General features: G+C 34.7%; 1 protein-coding gene across 1 annotated transcript in view; it reads left to right on the forward strand.

The window, feature by feature from the left end:
• Positions 1-21,996, forward strand: part of LOC102805227 (zinc finger ZZ-type and EF-hand domain-containing protein 1-like) — a 72,266-nt gene that overhangs the window by 29,658 nt on the left and 20,612 nt on the right. The window contains exons 28-57 of the mRNA XM_085502177.1: positions 820-885; positions 1,576-1,735; positions 1,826-1,953; positions 2,308-2,430; positions 3,355-3,527; positions 3,887-4,052; positions 4,374-4,485; positions 4,773-4,924; positions 5,730-5,818; positions 6,532-6,653; positions 7,542-7,621; positions 9,414-9,492; positions 10,084-10,157; positions 10,267-10,368; positions 11,077-11,177; positions 11,442-11,606; positions 11,998-12,123; positions 12,477-12,607; positions 13,128-13,282; positions 13,630-13,823; positions 14,140-14,253; positions 14,415-14,458; positions 15,046-15,162; positions 15,427-15,528; positions 16,208-16,399; positions 16,803-16,939; positions 18,567-18,649; positions 19,323-19,505; positions 19,832-20,003; positions 20,168-20,299. Of these exons, the coding sequence (XP_085358303.1) occupies positions 820-885; positions 1,576-1,735; positions 1,826-1,953; positions 2,308-2,430; positions 3,355-3,527; positions 3,887-4,052; positions 4,374-4,485; positions 4,773-4,924; positions 5,730-5,818; positions 6,532-6,653; positions 7,542-7,621; positions 9,414-9,492; positions 10,084-10,157; positions 10,267-10,368; positions 11,077-11,177; positions 11,442-11,606; positions 11,998-12,123; positions 12,477-12,607; positions 13,128-13,282; positions 13,630-13,823; positions 14,140-14,253; positions 14,415-14,458; positions 15,046-15,162; positions 15,427-15,528; positions 16,208-16,399; positions 16,803-16,939; positions 18,567-18,649; positions 19,323-19,505; positions 19,832-20,003; positions 20,168-20,299 (3,774 nt within the window). The remainder of the gene's footprint in view (positions 1-819; positions 886-1,575; positions 1,736-1,825; positions 1,954-2,307; positions 2,431-3,354; positions 3,528-3,886; positions 4,053-4,373; positions 4,486-4,772; positions 4,925-5,729; positions 5,819-6,531; positions 6,654-7,541; positions 7,622-9,413; positions 9,493-10,083; positions 10,158-10,266; positions 10,369-11,076; positions 11,178-11,441; positions 11,607-11,997; positions 12,124-12,476; positions 12,608-13,127; positions 13,283-13,629; positions 13,824-14,139; positions 14,254-14,414; positions 14,459-15,045; positions 15,163-15,426; positions 15,529-16,207; positions 16,400-16,802; positions 16,940-18,566; positions 18,650-19,322; positions 19,506-19,831; positions 20,004-20,167; positions 20,300-21,996) is intronic.

Consider the following 21,996-nt stretch of genomic DNA (forward strand, 5'->3'; position numbering starts at 1 on the left):
TTAATGTAGCACATATCACATCACTATTAATGTAGCACATAGCACATCACTTAATGTAGCACATAGCACATCACTATTAATGTAGCACATAGCACATCACTATTAATGTAGCACATAGCACATCACTATTAATGTAGCACATATCACTTCACTATTAATGTAGCACATAGCACATCACTATTAATGTAGCACATATCACTTCACTATTAATGTAGCACATAGCACATCACTATTAATGTAGCACATAAACAACACTAATGTAGCACATAAAACATCACTACTTATGTGGCACATAGAACACCACTAGTATTGTAGAACATAATACATCACTAGTACATGTAGCACATAAAACACTACTAGCACAATGTAGCACAACACATTGTTACAAAAACATCAAAGCTAATGTAGCACATAAAACACTACTAGCACAATGTAGCACAACAGATTGTTACAAAAACATCAAAGCTAATGCAGCACATAAAACACTACTAGCACAATGTAGCACAACACATTGTTACAAAAACTTCAAAGCTAATGCAGCACATAAAACACTACTAGCACAATGTAGCACAACACATTGTTACAAAAACATCAAAGCTAATGTAGCACATAAAACACCACTAATAGTATAGCACATAAAACATAACTAATACATGTATATATATAGCTGGTGTTCAGCTGATTTCACAGTATCATTAAACAAGTTATGTGAGCAAATTTCAATCATACACACAAATAACATTTACCATTCAGCTGTTGCTTCTCAATTGTACATGCAATTGTACATGGGACTCATTTTGCTTTACCGGATCTCACCAGGAGGACTTTGATGTTGAACCTGTTCTCTCTGTAATGGAAACACTCTTATCTGTTGCTTTCAAAGAGGTAGGTTTTTTTTCTTTCATTTTTATTAAAACATTTATTCTAAAAAATGTCATGTTAAAATTAATACAAAATCAGCAGTTCTTATAAAAAAAACAATAGAATTACAAGTCTACCCCACCAGAGGGCAGCATACGCATGGGCATTTTATGATGATGCCATCAGTCTGGGGCGGAGCTATGTCACAAGACATTCAACATACCTAATATGCGCACCACTGTACCACGTATTTCTATGGGCACTGAGTGCGCTGCTGAGGAACGCTGACCGAAGAGCCGGTGAAAGTTCAAGAAAACAACAGGAACTCAACTTTGAAGTAATCCTGAACAATCAAATTTATATGCGTTACACATGCATGGGTAATCTTGTTACACTGTTCAGGGGAGTACCAACAACCATCCCAAAGTACCGTTTTCTGAGAGTTTTTGGCTTTTGTTTTCACTGTGATGGTTGCCATGCAGTGAAAATACCTGGATGTCCGCCCCCGAGAATCGATTACTTGTATTATAAACCAACAGGATAACATAATGTTTATCTTTATAATCTAAATTCAAAAGTTATGTGTTAAGCCAAATAAGTAATACTCCGGTATTTGCTATATGAAAAATCTATCGTGCCTTCATTTGTCTTGCACATTATACCAAATAATCAGAATTTCCAACATGCATAACCATTTCTTTTTCTTCATTTCAGTGTGAATGCTTGTTGGCTGGGAAAGAACAGAAAGATGCCTCATCTAATCTAGTCCAATTATTATGTGCATTACAAACAAGCTTGATGTCATGGTGCTGTGAGCAGTTACAGTCAGAGAATACTAAACACAGACAGCCTGCTGTTGCTATGATACTCAGATGTAAGTTTTCTCATAGTAACTATGATTTACATAGGACTTTCTGCTAACCATGTATAACTATAATTATACATTATCTCATTGTTATTACAGACACTGCCATGCATAGTGAGAAATCATGTACTGTACTGAATATTCTACATAAAATAGATTCAGATGATAAATCAGGTCTTGTAGCCAAACTAGAGAATTCCTTCTTGGCAACGACACTAAGACAGTTGGTAAGTTGGAAAACAGGGACTCGTTATTGAGGTACTGTCCTTCTGTCAGAATTGGTATAACCTCAATGATTTTTAACATATACATGTAAATTTAGTTCATGATTATTTATTTTGCTGGCAGGCAACCATTTTAAGTCTACAAACCCAATAATCATATATATAAATATGTAAAATAAATTCCTGTGTATACCTTGCTTGAAGATCTTACATCGTGACCATTTTTTTTTTTTTTGCAGCTAATAAGTGCATTTATACTACAGAACAGAATTGTAGTTATCATGTTGTATTTCTTGTTTTTCTAACCGTTAAATTACTATGTTGATTCAACACTTTGCATAAATTTATTCTTTTCAGATTCTTTCTCTCACATTACTCAGTGACCAGCATTTACCTTCTGTTCAACTGATAACCAATTTACAACCCGTTGCAGAGAACCTGAGATGCATCGCACCTGAATTGCCAAAAATATTCCATGATGTAAGTACATGGCATATTACTGTTTATCGATTATTTTTTGCTGCTATAGATTTTCTTGATTTGAAGATTTGTTGGCATTTGTGAAGTTGTATTGCAATGTCACTGACACTTGTTATTTGACCACATGGGAATTGACCATTTTCCGTTCACTGCAAGAATCACACGTTATACGTGAAATCGAACGTAAAAACAGGACAAACAAAGGTCATAGCGACGTAGTGGCATCAGACTTCGCACGGGATTCGACAAATGCAAATGTATTTTGGGGGACATTTTCAAGCTTAATAATGTGCTGTACACGTTTGACGATGAGCAATTTTGATTAAGTGAGGGTATTCGAAAGCAATATTCCTCTGTTGAAGATCAGCCGGTTGATGTGAGCTATGAAATAAAGAAATTCGAGTTCAAAATCAAATCGTTCAGTTTTTGCGGCAGACGTTCGACGCACGTCTTTCATGCAACTCGTGAGATCTCGCAGTTGAACAGAAAATCACCTATTGTTTTATCACATAATTGTTATCAGCTTCTTCACTTATGAAGAATTTTTAGGTGGGAGGTGTGTATGGTGGTCATATTGGATTTCAAATTCTTTTAGGTTAATGTAGCTGGCTTCTTGAAGAATTTTTAAAAATAACTTGTATTATCATATCTATGTTTTCTGATATGAAGAATATTTTCTTTCCTTGCTTATTTTATGTTTTATAAAACGAGCAAATGGATACCTTATTACTGTTGTATTATTGTGCAGGTAGTTCTCAATTATTATTGCAGCTGAGAGGAATTGCTGTAATAAAAAGACGTAGGTTTGTTTGTACTTATAAAACATGTTCTTTTAATTAGTGAGCTTAATATTAGCAGATCAAAGTAAATCCTTTTCTTTTTTGAACACCATGACTTCTCTTATGCCCTTCCTCCTTTACACAGGTGGACAGTATAGCTTGGAAGAATGTGAATCAAGAAAGTGTAACTTTACGTACATGGAATATTGAGTCTACACATAATTATGAAAACAATCTACACATTACTCAGATATTCTACTGTCCCGGTGCCTCATCTTTCCATGTAGAATTTGACTCCAGATGTGAAACTGAGAAAAGGTTAGAATTACTCCAGAATCAGTAATTACACATGTTTGAATGTGCCTACATTTATTATTGAGGGAGAAAGAATACTCACCCTTCCAGTACTTGCACAAACAGTGCCTCTCTTTTGCTCTCATCACTAATTTCGTCTTTTAATCTTTCTCTGCCCTTCTTATAACTCTGCTTACTTCTTGTCTTTTTTACTTCTTCCCCTATTTCTCATCTATCTTACTCCTTCCTCTTCCTCTACAACTGCCTTTACTTCTCCTGTCATATCTATCTTTACTTCACTCTCTTATAACTCTATTCATTTCCCATCACTCCTCCTCTTCTCTCAAAACTTTCTCTGCAATTCACATTACTTTTCTTTGCAGATATGACTATCTAGAGTTCACTGATGCCCGAGGAGTCAAACAGAGATTTGATCAGAAGATTGGCAGTGACAAGTGGCCGAAGTCAATCAAATTCAAAGGTGGACCCAGACTGCAATTTCTCTTTCACTCGGATAGTAGTAATAATGAATGGGGATATAAATTCACAGTGAGTAGATTTTAACCACATGGTGGTTTATTTGTTACTGTAAAAACTTGAATTCATATTAGGAAATGAACTTCTTCATAAAAATGTCCAATAGGATTCCTATGTGATTTGAAACATTAATATAAAAAATATATAATTAATGTAGAAATTGGATACCTAAAAGATTGCATGAATGTTGTTTAGGACATTGTTCTCTGTCGTGTATGACTTGTGCTGTGTTATAACTTAAGACAAGCAGCAATTAAGCCAAGTTACCCTGTTCTATAAGCCTGGTTTTGTAAGGAAGTTGTGTTACCATTAAAGTACATTCTTTTTTACCAGGTGGCTGCTAAAGGTTGTCCTGATGTCTCTCTATCTTGGTTGTTTGATCTACAACTTGGTCTTTCCAAATTATTTGGTAAACTTTGTGCTTCAACAATGGACACAAGACAAGGTAAATAGAACCCCACTTTACATTTGTGTACAAGATTTCATTTCTGTAAACACTACTAAAATTATATTCATCCATGTTTGGAGAGCCCTATATTCTTTGTGCATCAATTCTGGGCCAAACTATTGTATTGCAAATGTAGGTTGAAACATGATAGTTTTTACAGCCCTGATTATACATCGATTTAGAGAAATGTACTCTGATATCTACAAAACTAAGTGGTCAGTGCTTCACAACATACTGTTTTCCTATTAGTAACTCATATTAAACCATTTCTATTTTTGTATCAGGGGTAGCTAAGATTGCTACTACTGAGAGCAGTAAGTCAATCGATGGACAAGATGATGATGAATTATCACTCTTAAGAAGTGATATCTGGAGCACATTGTTTCGAGGTGGTTACATGGTGGGAAAAATTACAAGATCACTATCTGGAAACTTTGTGAGTTTCTTCTCTTACTAAAAAACTGAAAAAAAGACTAGTATTGCAGCTTGGTGGTTTAACTGTGGGAGATGTGATTGGGTGGTCATGTTCACAAGGAGAGAGCAAGGTGATCTAAACACCTGAACATAAAGTTTTAGAATTCAATTAATATTGGCAACAGGATTACATGTAGTTTCAATTGTTGTCATCGCTGTTTTTTGTTGGCGACAGGAAAATTTGTGTTCAATCATTTCTCAGACTCGATATTATCAACTTATTTATAATCTTGCTGCAGTTCAATTTTGGTGGGGCTAGCTCATATATTTTTCGAGATGTTGGTGAAAATATCCTCTCTTACCCGTCGCTTAAACAGAAGGAGGAATCTGTAATTGAAGAATTCAATTTTGTAGTGACTAGTGTGTATATACATGAAAATTTGCCTAGAATTAGATATTCATTTCTTTATCTATATCACGTAACATGTCCAGATCTATCATGTCCAAACTTCATACATAACACATATGTACATTTTTTTTTACGATTCAATTCAAGATGCATCTGAATATGGTTGAATGGAGACCATTTTAATTCGTCAAAATCATACACATATGCAATAATCAAATATGGCACAAATGGCCATTTTAATTTAAAATGGTCGATAGGTGGTAATTTTGTTGTTTTTGATTCATTCTACAGTGATTACAATTCATTTACAGTTTTTGTTTTATGGTCATTTCATCGTATTAACATATCTCTTACGACATCGTGGGTAAGGTGTTCAATAGTGTAACTATGTTATTAATTAATTGTAATTTTTTCCTAGGAGACCAGCTCATCTGAGTCAGTTGTCAATGCATTTCTTACTAATGTAGCCGAGGAGGAAGCAGGGTTGTCAACAGAACTGTTAAACAAGTAAGACTATTTTTGTTATGTGTGTATGATTTTGAGTTGGTGGTATACTTCATTGTTATTATTTTAGAAATTTAATGAAAGTCTCTTTGACTTTTTGTCTCTAGGACCTCAATGAGTAGTTTACTACTACTTAATTTTGCAATAATCTGTCGTCTCAATATTAAATGTGCTTTACACTTTTGTTGTCCAATCTGTGTGAAAAGTCTTTAATAATTATAATACCTGTCATCAATGTGTCTTCATAATATCTAGCAGTGTTTAAAAAATAGTCAAAGCCTAGAACTTTACATTAGGGCTGACAAGGCTGACCCGACAGACATGCTTCTTGAATCTGTTGATGAACGTGAAAATGATACATACTGTTCACAATGACACAATTATGGTGAAAAACTTATCTCAGTGTGCATATTTTCATTTTCATATATTTTTTTTTTTTTGGCCAACAATGTTAAAGCAGGACTAACAACTTTTCAACTTGCAGCCATCAACTCTTTGACATTAGTGACAAACTGAAACTTTGTTACCTAGGTTACTCTTTTCACACTTCAAAGCATAATGATTTGGTTTAATTTCAATTCACCAAAGTTCAATGTTGTATATTGATGTATTTCTGAGATGTTTTGTGGAATACATATTATATGTCACTTAATAGTTCAAAGTCACAAATTTAAGAAATTGTAATCACATTTATTCATGCTTTGTGTTCTTTTCAGATGCCGTGTTCTACGTCCCTTACCCTCTATGGGTGGTGCTAACATTGATACAGCCGTGAAAGCGGTATTTGCCGCAGTATTGTGGCATACACAGGAACTCAGGGAGGAAATTGACAAATACAGTATGTTTTTTTTCTTTTTATTATTTGATCAACATTCAACAGTGATCTATTTGAAGAGAAAAGATGATATTTCTCACTTATGTGTTTTGCTTTTACATATAAAAACAGAGGACAGAAAAAGTACTAAATGCAACCTACTGTAAAGGGGGTAATTATTCACTGGGTTTTAATTTAGCTTATTTCGCTGACTGGAAATATGCACTGAATTAAAACACAGTGAATATGTAAAATTTAGCATAGAACACATTATCTAAATGACGAAACCGTGAATTTAAAACCCACTGAATATGCCTGAAATGGTAAATCAGTGAAATTTAAACCCAGTGAAAATTAGTCATTTTACAGTACTTGAGGATGAAATTCATTACATCACAAAATGTAAACTTTACACAGATGAAAGAACGTTGTTATATTCACATTTTTCAAAGAAAATCAACAATTTTCAACACTGTACAAACAAATTCATTCATATATTGAATACAAACAACAAATATTTACTAACAGAGCTTATCAAATTTATAAAAACAGCAAATACCATTAGAGAAAACCACCTAATGGATCATTAATATTTTTTTTTTACATTATTACATGTAACTGTATTGTAGATTTTAGATATCTAACTTGATGTTTATTTTATTACATTTTATAAACCAAAATAGATATGTAATTCATTCAATAAGGTTGTAATAAAGAATTATCTTATCTTATCTTATATCCTTGACTGACACCATTGGTACTGCCTTTGTTTGCATAATCGGGGTCATTTGTAGCCAACTTCATGTGAAATGTGATGCTGATTTCCATATTTGAATTGTGCATTTATTTTATGTGTATCATATTTTCCTACATAGCAAGGTTACAATAGTTTCACTATATTTCTTTTTACAGTTAAATGTGATGGTGAAATGAATGTGACTGATGGTATATTACAAGCCTATACAACTGCTGAAACTATGAGGACATTCCTTGTAAGTAGTCTTTATTAGGCTTTAGGTTTAGTTTTGCTCTTCATTAAATACAGTGGCCCCTCGCTAAGTCGCGGGTGTTGGGATCCAAGCAAAAACCGCGACTTATCGAGGGCCGCGACTTACCGAGGGACGTCGTGAAAGAGGGAGGTCGTGCATTTAAAAACATATAAAAAGCACATATAAACCCTCGGTTTAGTTAATTGATGTATCATCACATGTGTCAGGCAGTATTCGAATAAAATCATGATTATGTTTGCTGTAAACATTGCGTTGATTATTTTGTTTGGGTCTGATATTATGTGGGCCGCTTGCTGTTGCTTGCGACTTTGACGGTAACAGCTTCCAAAATAAACCAGTTTCATCGCAATTATAAACATGTTCGTCAAAATAACCACCTTCATAGATAATTTCTCTCAGTTTTTCGGGAAAAGTTCCGACAGCGTCAATGTTCCCAGATCGAGCTTCGTCTTGGATTGAGACTGCGTGTGTCGATAGCGTGTCTTCTTTGCCATCGCAAGAACCACCCTGAACTGGCCTTAAATTCAAAGTCGTCATATCTGAGTTGTATGCTTTGCATTGGGTGATGGGACCAGATAGTGGAGTTCCGGCAGACCGTTCTTAAAGAAACGTAAACAGCTTTATCGGTGTCATCATTGTCGGACACTTTCGCTTGTTTTTCTGTTCAGTCCCGCCTCTTGGTCAACTTTGAAAACAAATTTACTTTTCATTTTTTACCCACCCACGAATAGTGGGCTAAACCACGTGCAACCCTTAACTTGGTTTGACACGGTCGATCGCCGTGAGTTTATGGCGTACGAACAGGCTGTATACATGTAGCTTTCGCTTTGACATGCTGCTCAATTGAGAAATAGAGATCAGAATTCTATGAATTCAACTCATTGTAGCGAGTTTTTGTAAAGGTATACCAAAATGGGACCGGCCAAGAAGTACGTACGGTCACTACTCGACACCCCTGTTGACACCTTGAGTAAGGCTGCCGTCACCCATTGCGTCTCAGCAATTGACGGACAGTAGGTGTTAAGTTGTCTCTTTAACGGTTAGTTAAAAATACTATGCCACGAAACATTAGTCTTTGTACTTCAAAACTGCTGTCAAAACACAATAGAAATTTTGGGAGCCATCCAAGTACCCGCGACTTAGCCGAATCGCGACTTACCGAGGCGCGACTTAGCGAGGGGCCACTGTACTAAACTTGTTATCACTTTATTTTTACACCCAGGCCTGTAGCAAAATTAGATAAAATAAGTTTTGCTTCTCATCCTAGGGAAAAATGATGTGGTGGTGCGATTATTTTTTTTTTTGTATTAAGATTTTTCAATACCAAAACAATAAGATATATGTTGAATGTTTAATATTTTTAAATAATATTGATTATCTGCATTATAAAAGTGATACCAGTGCATTTATAGGAAGTGTAATTTGAATGGCTGCCCATCTATGATGCATACAAAGTTCACCAGATGTGATAATAATATGTGCTGACATTTTACGTACATGATTGTCTGTGTTATAAGGACTTATTACGGTAACAATTTGATTTGAATAAACCAGTGATAGATAGCCATTTTGAAGTCTCTCATGGATGTTTAAAACATGCCTTCTCGTCAACTTTTAGGTACTCTAGTACCCTGTGAATTCCAATTATTAAAAAGAGTCATTTTGCTGAGCACTCATCATGGAGTGTGAATTGCAAACTGAAATTCGGTTGCTGTCTTTTTGCATATTCTGCTTCATCTTAATTGACAGTTATGATTTAAAATGTGTTCATTAGATTGATCTACGACAAAAGCTAAAACTTGCCACTGAAAAAGAAGAGAAAGGTAAAGAAGCAAAGGATCCGGAAGAACCAGGTATGCAACAACCAGTTTCATTTCTTCTCTCCGATCAATGATCTCACTTAGAATTCTTTGAGAATCACACAAATCTAATGGGGAAAAAGAATTAATTTTTTTTTTTCTGCCCTCCTCAAAAAAATTGCCTTATAAAAACTTGAGAAACAAGGAATAAAAAAAGTCTGGCCTAACTCATATTAAACCTTGCACCGTTCAAAATAACACACATTTTTCTGTATTACCGGTATATGTTTCAACAAGGTACTGTAAACTGCTTAATTTTCACTGCTAGAAATGTTTGCAATTTGATGATTTTTTAACATTCGTGAAGACAGAATTTTGCAAAAGTCACATAAAATTAAAGCTGTCTACAGTGTCAACCATAATGCACGGTTCCTCTATGAAAGAGAGAGTGTGCATAGCGTATTTCTATATAATCCTTCAGTTTTGTAGAGTTGTGTATCTCATATAAATAGGTGAATACTAATCTGCGCAGCTTACTATACAAAACAATGACAGTAACTATCTACCCAACAATGATCAAGTTGTTAAATTATCAGTTGACTAGAAACAATTTTAATATTACTGAGTTCTTTTGTGCTATTGCAGTTACTATATGTCATGAGAAAGCTGTATTTCTTTTGAAATTTGCTGGTCTCAGCAAACAAGAACCCAAGCAAGAGGTAAGGCATTGTTATTTTATTATCACATTTCTTTAATTATTTTTCTCAGTACATTGTGAAGTATAAAGTATTAAAAATTATTATTATTATTGTTTTTTTGTATGTGTAGGAGATAGTGAAGAGTAAAAGAAACTTGATGAGAAGTCTTTCATATCAAATCCGAGGTCGTCTACCATCGCAGGATTCAACGGAGAGAGATACAAACTTGAAGGTTAGTATTTTGATTGGCTCTCTAATTAGTTTTCATTCACCCCCACAAAGCCAAAGCTTGATCCATACCTCTGCTTTTTTTTTTTTTTTTTTGATCCTTTTCATCCTACACCAGGACATAAGGCTGCAATCAGGTTCTTCCATTCCTGTCTATCCTTGGCCACCATTTCTGCTCTACTCCAGGTCAGGTTTGCTTGGGCAAGTTCTGCGGTAATGGTTCTTCTCCATGTGGTTTTTGGCCTCCCTCTGTTTCGTTGACCCTGTGGTGTCCAGCGAAGGGGATTGAGTCTTGTGGCATTCTAAGAACATGGCCCAACCATCTCAGTCTTCGGCTCTTAATTTCAATAATAATGTCCTTAGAATGTGTTTGCCTATAGAGATTTTCATTGGATATGATCACTGGTCAGAATATTTTGCAAATTTTCCTAAGGCAACTATTGTGGAAAGATGATAACTTGATCATGTCGGAGTTTGTTACACGCTAACATTCGGATGCATAGAGAAGAACAGATTTTACATTGCTATTGTATAGCTTGAGTTTAAGCTTCTGACTGTATTGGTTGGATTTCCGAATTGGATTTAGTTTTATGAAGGCATCCCTGGCTTTGGCTATTCTTGATTTGATGTCTTTACTTGTGCTGTCCTTTTTGCTTACATTACTGACCAATACCTTTGCTTCCTAATATCAATATTCTGTATTTGTTTGTAGGGTCGGTACATTATGCTGGAGGAAGAGAGTGTGTACGAGAGATTCCCATCATTCAAAATAATCATGGACTTTGTCAAGAATGCTACTCTCACCAAACAAAGGTAAGAATGTATGATTAATTATGGGCAATATTTTACTATATGTAACAAATATAGTATGTTTAATAGGAGATCATATTATATACAAGTATTATTTTTTGATCATGTCAATTAATATGCACAATAAAACCTAAAAATTTCTAACATAATGTCCCATCGGCTGCAAGTCTTGATTTGATTTTTTGAAAAATATGGAAAAAGTTGACTTTGCAGTAATTTATTTCATATACCATCCTTGTAGTAAATATTAGTGTTGAATAATTACAGGGTACACAAATTGCTTGATCAGCGCTGTCACAGAGCTCAAGACCTGGCGGATGTATTCATGTTTGCTGCCGAGTTCATCAGAATCAACGCCAATCCCCATTTATTCCAAGTTCCTAATGTACTCTTCTTACAAGAAATGCTTGGCACTCAGAACTACTTTCCAATGTAAGTACAACAGCAATGTAACATTTATGGAAATGAGCAGCAACTATTATTAAAGCGGGGGTGTTGTCACCTGCGCCATAGTGTGTCATTGGTTACAAACAAGCGTCTACCCATGAGCCTTTGCGTTTTTAGCATTCTTGTTGTTATCATCGCTTGGGACTCAATTCCACGTGTACGCAGGTGACGACCCTCTCGCTTTGAATGTTGGGGTGAAGTTTAAAGGATATTGTTTTAGCCTGATAACACTTCTGTGTCCGGGCCATTTCCATTCTGTGAGGAGTATTATGACACAAAGTGCAACTGATGATTTTCATCATTTTAACTTTCTTATTACATAATTTCTAGTGACAAATATGTGCTAATTACTATTATTTGTTTTTTTCTTTCTCAGTCATTATGCAATTCAACTTGAAGGTTGTGGCTTAGAACTTGAAAGCAGAGTGCGTAGGTCGTATTATTCTTTGACAAGAAGACTGGTAGATGCTGTCACTACATTTGATAGAACCACATATCCAAGGCAAGTCTTTCATCCTTTTACCATTTTTGCTTTTGAAGTGTAGATATTTGTTTTTAATGTCACTCTTTACCATCTTACCCTTCTCCTTATTTACTGTGAAATTACTGATTTACCATTTCAGGCATATTCAGTGGGTTTTAAATTCACAGTTTTATCATTTAGATAATGTGTTCTATGCTAAATTTTACACATTCACTGGGTTTTAATTTAAAGCATTTTCCAGTCAGCGAAATAAGCAAAATTAAAACCCAGTGAATAATTAATCCTTTTACAGTACTCAAGGTTCCAGGACAATCTTAATGATGTCTCAGGAAAAATCAAATTCTTATTTTCTTACCATATTCTTATTTCAGATCCACACAATCAGCATATGAATGTGTGCAGGCTCTATTACTTCATTTATTAGACATTGATTGGCAGTTGTATGATCTACAGTTTGTAGCTGATCTCAAAATACCTGCACTCCTGCTTAATATATCAAAGCGTAAGTTAGTGTTATAGTGTTTCTTATGATTGTGCCATTGTTATTATAAATAAAATAATATCTATTGTATGTTAAAAAGCTAATAAACCAGATTTCAATCGAGCAGCATCTGCAGATGACAGTAATGCTTCAACAATCTACTTCAACAATTTATTTCATATTTGATCTAATTGCCGGTGACACACAATGAATATTTGCTCTTTAACTGCAGTTTTTTTTATAAATATTAAAAACTGTCATTGTGCTGCGTTATATTTTATACCACTTGTAAAGACATTTTTTATTTATAGAGAATTTGAAAGTGCCCTACTTGACAACTGATGTGTTAAAGTTGGACTTGGCTCTAAAGTAAAATTATGAAAAAATGTTTAATTGATAGAAAGAAAAATGACATACTTTGCAGTATTCAGTCAGTTTGCTACAAAATTTAAGAGAGAAATTTACAGATATTTGCATCTCAGTTTGGCAGCCAAAAAATCAGTTACCAAAATTTAATGTTTTTGTTTATTTTTCTTTTCAGAATCTGTAAGTTTACGAGATAGTATTGAGAGTGGTAAAGATCATACTGAAGAGTTAGAGATATACAAACAATGCAAATCATGGTTAGCCTCATGTACTGAAGAATTTATGCAGTGGTATACATTGGTTGAGCGTGCCAAAGGGGAAGAAAAACGGGTAAGTTTGAATACACTTATTTGTTTTTAAGTAAGCAGGTCATATATAAAATGATACCAACAGTATGATGGTTGATGTAGGAATATGCAAAACATCAAAGAAACCAGAGAGCTTTCACAATTGACTTATTTACACCAACAGTACTACTTTTTACATATCCATACACTTGGGTGATCAGGTGGTATATAACATCATTACAAGAGTTTGTATGTGATGCATAAAATAAAGTAATCCTGAAAACATTTATATAATCATGTAGCGACAACTTATTACTCTATGGTTACTATACAAAATTTAACAGAACACTGTTTTTCTCATTCATTCCCATCTTATCTTTCCCTGTGTAGGCAATACACATGTTTGTAGCCAGGTATTGTGACATGTTGGATGTGGAAATCAAATGTGATGGTTGTGCTGTCTTGTTACCAGGACAACGTTATCGATGTTTACAATGTGAAGACATGGATCTGTGTAATACTTGTTACCTGGGTGGTGTCAAACCAGATGGTCACACAGACTATCATGAAATGGTTCACCTCATGTAAGTTGTAGCCACATTTTTCTCATTAAGAAATGAATAGACTAAATTTGCCATTTGGTACAGTTATTGATCAAAATATATAAAAAAAAGCAAAAATAATTTTCTAATAACAGAAATTCTGACTAGCACTACACAGTTAAAGTTTGAATAGACATTTTGATAAAATTTGATGATAGACCTGATTACAGGATTGTTGCATCTAATATTCAGATTCAGCCAAAAGTTAACTAATCATATTGTTATGCTTTATGAAAATCAGTTTTGACTTGTTTTACAAATTTGTTATTTGTTTGTCATTTCATGTGTTATTTTGCAGGTACAAGTGTGATCAGTGTCAGGCATTTATTGTGGGAACCCGTATACATTGTAATGTCTGTGAAGACTTTGATCTTTGTTATGGATGTTATGATGCCAAGACATATCCCAACAGGTAAACATACACCCTTCAAATACATATCCTGATATTTATCCCAATCTACCAAATCCCGTTCTATATCTTAATCCTATTTATAATATTTGTTATAATATACTTGACTGTGAATGTTTAAAATGAATAACAGTATTATGTATATATTTCATTTCTTTTCATAGTCACAAGAGTACCCATGAAATCACTATCATGCCACTGAAAAAAGGTAACATTTATACCAACTTACTCCTGGTAAATCACAGCTAAATGGATGTACATGTTTTAAAATTACTAACAAAAACACATAAATCTTTTTAAGTTCAATGAAAATCAGAACAAATTTTATAGCAGTGAAAATTTCACATACATGTGTAGAGGGTCAGGGACTTCATGAATGCCATTAAATTGCAAAAATGCAGTGTAGCGAAAATTAAGCGAATTACACTATAAAATGAGGATAAACAACTTTGGTATCCATGCACATATCAATGGAACACGTTTTAACCAATGGCATAACAGACTGCAGTGGATGCTTGGAATGGTTGTCCATGGTCTCTACAGAGGTACTGGACTGTGTATTGCTTACAAAGCAAGTTTATTGCAGAATTCAAAAATGCGTATGCAAGGGCACAAACAGAAACAGCATAATGCTAATGTATTTATTGCTTTCAAAGTAATATACACTGAGTGCTGATTACATTCTCATTTATAAACTTTATCCATACCCAAAGTAGTTCAGTTGTAAACCACCTTTATATTTCTTATTGGATTGCAATCTTGGTATATTCAGTGTTTTCAATTTGTATATTTCAGTGAGTAATACCAATCAGCTGAGTACACTACCAACTTACCTGCACCACCATTCATGGATTCAGTTTGCTGCGTTGGCTCTCTCATTGGCTGATATGATTAATAATCCCAACGCAACAGGTAAGTCTATATTTAATTATCCAAAGGAATTTCTCTCATGATGATGATAGAGGGTGCTATGCAGTGAAATGAAATATTTTGTGAATAAATAAAATATATCAAACAAATCCGCAGTGGAATTCACAGTCAATCATATGGTAGATAAGAAACTGATTTAGTGATGGTGGTTTGATGAGCTCTATTTTATTCACAGTAAATGAATCATAATTTATACTATATATTCAGTTGGATATATTTCAATTTGTTGTTTATTTTTTACTCTAGATATCAGCAGTGAATATTTACACGTCGCTAATCATTTACATGAACAGTGTATAGAACTTGTCATTGCGTCCCTCACTCATGTACAAGCTGCCACCCCTACAGGTGAGTGTAGAGACCAACATGTTTCTGCTATGTGTGTCAAGGGAAAGCAATTATCTCCATTTCCATATAATAATTAATATAAGTCATTTGTCTTTGCATGCTTCAGTTTGTTTTGGCTAATTTTTTGTGCACCATTTTTCATTTTCTTATGGTCCGTACATATTTAAATTTGATATTCTTTGTGAATTTTAGACTAAATACCATTTTTCATTACATACGGCTTTTGATCATAATTGTTGAAAATATTTTTGAATAATGATGCTAGTTTGTTTTGTGAAGTTTTAAAGTGAAGGAATCGTCTGCTGTATACACACAGGAATTAAGTCCTAAGCAAAATTAATAATGCACACTAAAAATGCAAAGGCTCATGGGTAGATGCTTGTTCGTAAACATCGGCACGCTATGGCCATATTGCCGCATACGCAAATAACGACTCCCCGAATTTAAGAAGACAGTGTTTTAAAACTTACTGTGTTCATATAAACCTTTGCATGTAGATGTGCTTTTAACATGTAATAGAAATAGAATCTCATCACCCTACACATTCAAGCAACTACAAATTTGTTTCGTTGGCTGGTATCTTATATCAGCTTATTACGACAAGCAGAGTAATGATGTATAATGATACAGTTGTCATGAGTACCTGTCTGCACTCAAACCGTATGTTCCCTGTTTTCAGTAGAGAAAAAGGAGAAAACTACGAATGCTGATGAGAAAGATATTGATGAAGCTGCTGCAAAAGATAAACCTGGAGAGGAGGCATGTGAACCAAAGACTAAGAAGCTAAAAAAAGAAGATGAACTAAAAACTGAAGGGAAAACAAAGGCAGGGGAAACAGTAGAGGAGATGGAAGAAGATGAAAAAGCAAAAAGTAATAAGTAGTATTTTATTTTGGTTGTTAGCTCTTCATGATTTCTAATGCAGACGGGGTTGCAGTATTATATAGTGCATTTGTTCTAGTAGAAGTGTGTGTCCAATGGAAGCACACACAAAGCACACCACCACCACGCAATCAAAGCTAAGTGACTTATGACATTGTATGGTCCTATCTGGTAAACCCGCCGCCATGCAATCAAAGCTGACATATGGCATTGTATTATCCAATCCGGTTATCGAGTAAACCCCACACCACCACCACCACGCAATCAAAGCTGGCATTGTATGGTCCTATCTGGTAAAATCTCTCTTTATCACAACACAATCAAGCTGACATTTGATTCTGTGCTTTTCTTGTCAAGTCAAGTAAAACTGAAATCCGATTTGTATATCCTCAGATGCTTCTAAAGACGCTGCCGAAGTAGTTTCTGAAATTGATGAATCCAAAAATAAAGTCCTACTTGCCCATGAGGTAGCGTTTGCTGAATGTTCTCAAGAGAGGATTCTGGGATTATTGGGCTCTATGCTGCCACAGGTAAGATTTTTAGTCATAAGCCAAATTGTTAAGTGTTAAAAATATCATAGGAATAGCTGATAAGAAATGCCCTCAATCAAGGTATGTAAGGGGTCCAAAAACTAACTCTGTGACGCGAATGTCGATTATTGCACTCTGCGAAAGGATCGCAGTGTCACTCTGAGAAGCCATCTCTTTGAAGCTGCCACCTAAGCATGTTACACTATTTCACTTTCCTAGCCAGCGGTGTAAATCATGTGACATTTGTTTGGTCCCACAATTTGTCTTCCATGTGCTTGCCGATCATCGAAAAGTGCGGCATGTCGTCGGTACCATGAACGTTCATGCCGGTACATAGTTTTTTTACTGTAGTTCGCAAGCAGTCGGCGAAATAACTTAATTTTTCTATAAGGCATGCGGTGAACCCTTACACTGTCAATAAGAAGTAATATGGGCATCGATCAACCATTGGTATTCACGCTTTTCGACCAACCAATCAATGGGAATCATGCTCTTCCCAGAGTGACACTGCAACCCTTTCGCAGAGTGCAATAATCAACATTCGGCGAGTCGCACAATCGCGTCGCAGAGTTAGTTTTTAGACCCCCCTTACATACATGCTCAATCGGACATACGTGTATCACAAGGCTTAAGAAAAGAAGAATACTGTAAAATATTTGATCTGCCAGAATGTTTTTGTAATTTGATAACTAAAATTCACGAAGTCTGTGTAAAATGAAAACAGTTTGCTCTACCATAAGCATTTAAATAGCACCATGTATCCAACCATTGAACTGCTTATGTTGATGTACTTTCTACTACTGTAAAGGGGTTAATTATTCACTGGGTTTTAATTTTGCTTATTTCGCTGACTGGAAAATTAAATCTGCTAAATTAAAACCCACTGAATATGCCTGAAATGGTAAAACAGCGAAATTTTAAACCCAGCGAAAATTAGTCATTTTACAGTATTATTTTCGTCGAGCACAGCTTGAAACAGAAGCTAGTGTAATGAATGAACTGTTTTCCTGAGTGGATGTGTGAATATAGAACACTTTCACTGCTAATTTTAATCAAACTTGGTATGAATATCACACATGGTGGGTTACTATGGATTGTTTTATTTCACAATTAGAGAAATAATAGTGGTTAATAATTTGAAGAATGTATTAGCCAAAATAGATATTATCTGTGGTTAATAATTTGAAGAATGCCTTAGCTAAAATAGATATTATCTGTGGTTAATAATTTGAAGAATGCATTAGCCAAAATAGATATTATCTGTGGTTAATAATTTGAAGAATGCATTAGCCAAAATAGATATTATCTGTGGTTAATAATTTGAAGAATGCCTTAGCCAAAATAGATATTGACTGTGGTTAATAATTTGAAGAATGCATTAGCCAAAATAGATATTATCTGTGATTAATAATTTGAAGAATGCGTTAGCCAAAATAGATATTATCTGTGGTTAATAATTTGAAGAATGCATTAGCCAAAATAGATATTATCTGTGGTTAATAATTTGAAGAATGCATTAGCCAAAATAGATATTATCTGTGGTTAATAACTTGAAGAATGCATTAGCCAAAATAGCTATTATCTGTGAAAATAATAGAACAAATGTTTATAATGTTTTCTGTTTCAGAATGGTTCAAGTACAGTATGTGCTCAAGTGATGGAGAGTTTCCAAGTGAACACAATGTTACCTTTGTTATTTATAGTCGCAAGGTGAGTATGTTTATATTCTAGTGTGAAGCATTATAATCTTTCGACTTGACTACTGTAAATGCACTATTTTTACAGATAAGTAAAATCTGCTAAATTAAATTCATAATTAAATAATAATAGAACTCATTGTTTCCTTCTGTTCATGTTCGTAAACTTAAAACCAAGTGAAATTTTCAAAACATCAAAATAGTAAAATTAAATGTCAGTGAAAATAATTTCCAAATTTCAATAAATCATGCCTTAAAGCATGTAATAAAATCTCAGCCATATGTACGTCAAATTAAACGATGCAAAACTTTCAATTCTGTGAATATAAACAACTTTTACATTTCTTGTATAAGGGTCACAGTCAAGTGTAGGTCAACAATTTATTTAAAACCACAACTGTTAGGGAAACATAAGGACGATTGCCTAGTTGCTGCTCAAATATATTGGTGTTCATAGTTTTTGACCAACTATTTTCCAGGTCATGGAGATTGGTTATGGGTTTTTTCGCCATCTGTACTCTATTCTATTACCGTAGTGTGTCTGTGTTCTCTTGTTTTCTCATTTTCACATCCATTCCATTCTGAAACTCTGATCCACGCCTTGTGTCCGCCTTCTGTGTTTTTCACATCTCATACATACCTGTGTATAGTGTTTGTTATAGTACTTGATTGCATTCTTTGTATAGGGGCAGAAAAGGTCATCATAACAACACTCAGCATCTCGCTGTCGGCTTGTTAGGACAGCTACTAAGAAGGCTAACACCAGAGATATGTGATAAAGCTATTGTTGATGAATTATCAAAATTAGAACATGATTGCACAGAGACAGCTCAGTTTTTATTCTCGTTTGGAGCGTTGTGTCTGGAAAGGTGAGTTTTTTTGTAAATAAATATTTGTTCAGAACATTTGACAATTATTAATGTTTGTCATTCCACATGAGAAGGTGGCATTAAATATTTTTATCCTTTTAGTCAATTTTTATCACAAAAGAAAATGCACATCATTTTATCAAAAATGTTGATCAAGACATGTTGCCATGGGAATTTATATTCATTGAATCTCAAATAGAAAAATACACATGTGCAAAATATTGAGCTCAAAGGGTTAAAATCCTGTGGCTTTAGGGAATAATGTCTGTAAATATGTGCTTCGAAGTACTTGCTGAATTAATACTTAAATCCATTTATGATTTCAGGAGTGGACTTGAGTGGGCGTCTATCATGTCTGACATCCTACAAAGACTGTGTCATTTTCCTCACTGGAGATCAGCTCTAGCTGACAATATCAGTAAATTTTTACAAGATTTGCCTTCTTCACCTAAACTATCAAGTATATTCGCCCTGTTTGTAGTGGCTGGCTTTCCTGAGGTGAGTTCTGTTACCATTCTTGACATGAAACTTTTGCCATTGTTAGAGGCGCTCAGGCAACCCTAGAGGGCACTGTTTTTTTGGCCGTCTTATAGAATAAAAGAGGAGACGCTCACTAAATTCTAGACTTGTATTACCATGTATGTAATTTTTTACATTTGCAGGTGTTATGCCTTGGAACCCCAGCTGTGCATAGAGAAACTAGCGGTGATACTAGGGATGCTATCATTCTCAAACATATTCCAGATGTTGGGAGAGCTATTATTGTTGATGTCAAACTGAGGAAAAGGAAACATGTAAGGATTGAAACATTCATGTGAACTTTGATATCATACTACAAAACTTATAACGTATGATTTCTGTGTTATACACAGCTCTTAATATGTTTACTTGTAAGCATGGGTACAATTTGTCCAAAAAACAAATAAAAAGTTGATATGTTAACAGCAAATATATATATATATATATACATGTTTATTGTGTATGCATTAAACAGTGTTTATGACATGAATCTCGTGTGGTTATCACGTGATTTCGTGTGACGCAGTCTTTAGTTTGTAGCCATCTTGAACAGTTCAGTTTTTTAGTCCAGTGTTTTGATTTTCTCAGAGTTTAAATTTACTTGAACCCTCCACCATCCCCAGTCACCACCGGCTTTGCTTTTAGATGGGCAATTTTCCCCCCAAGATAAACATTGTAATCCTCAATACTGGTTCATATCTCATTGTTCATATCATTGTAGTTACAGCAGTGCTCGCTGTTTCTACCTCATAGCTAACTGATTTCTTTGTAGTTGCAGTCACGCTGTTTCTACCTGTAGAGCTACCTCTACCTACTAATCCTTGTTCTTGTAGAGCTACAGGCACGCTGTTTTTCTACCTTGTAGTTGCAGTCACACTGCTTCTACCTACATTTACTAATTCTAACAATATCATTTGAGGGCTAGTATAGTTTTTTTGAACAATGTCGTTTTACATGCTTTTATTTCAGTTAAATATTTATTTCTCTTTGTGTTTATTCTACTGTTTCATGTCTGGGTGCTCACCGTGTCACCATGCAGTGTGTATCGCCTATTGTTATGTTTCATGTCTGGGTGCTCACCGTGTCACCATGCAGTGTGTATCGCCTAGTGTTATGTTTCATGTCTGGGTGCTCACCGTGTCACCATGCAGTGTGTATCGCCTAGTGTTATGTTCATGTCTGGGTGCTCACCGTGTCACCATGCAGTGTGTATCGCCTATTGTTCGCTGTTTTTTTAGCTCCGCTGTCGACTTAGTCGAGCGGAGCTTATCATATGAGTGATTGTCCGTCGTCCGTGTCAATGTTTTTTTACTTTTTCGACTTCTTCTTGAAAACTACAAGCCTGAATGCTTTGATGCTTGGTGTATATGTACCTTGGGTAGACCTCTCTTAGGTTTGTTCATTTCATGTTGATATCTTCAATTCTCTAATTTTTGTGAATATTTTTGTCATTTTTGGTAAAAAGTGATATTTTCGACTTCTTGTTAAATGCCGCAAGTGCAATTGCTTTGATATTGCATATATAGATACTACATGTAGACCTTTCTCAGATTTGTTCATTTTGTGATGATATCTTCAATTCTCTAATTTTGGTGAATATTTTTGTCCTTTTTGGTAAAAAGTGATATTTTCGACTTCTTGTTAAAAACCAAAAGTTCAATTGCTTTGATATTACATGTACATGTACATATATAGATACTACATGTAGACCTTTCTCAGATTTGTTCATTTCGTGATGAAGTTTTCAATTCTCTAATTTTGGTGAATATTTTTGTCATTTTTGGTAGAAAGTGATATTTTCGACTTCTTGTTAAAAACTGTAAGTCCGATTGCTTTGATACTATACATATTGTTCATTTTCTAATGATGTCTTCAGTTCTTTAATTGAAATGTGCATTGCTAACAGCGGAGCTATCTCAGCCGATAGGCTGCTTGTCTTGTGTAGTGCAGCTTTAATAGGTGGGACACGGTG

Source organism: Saccoglossus kowalevskii, chromosome 8, assembly GCF_978046115.1.
Source record: "Saccoglossus kowalevskii chromosome 8, keSacKowa6.1, whole genome shotgun sequence".
Taxonomy (NCBI): domain Eukaryota; kingdom Metazoa; phylum Hemichordata; class Enteropneusta; family Harrimaniidae; genus Saccoglossus; species Saccoglossus kowalevskii.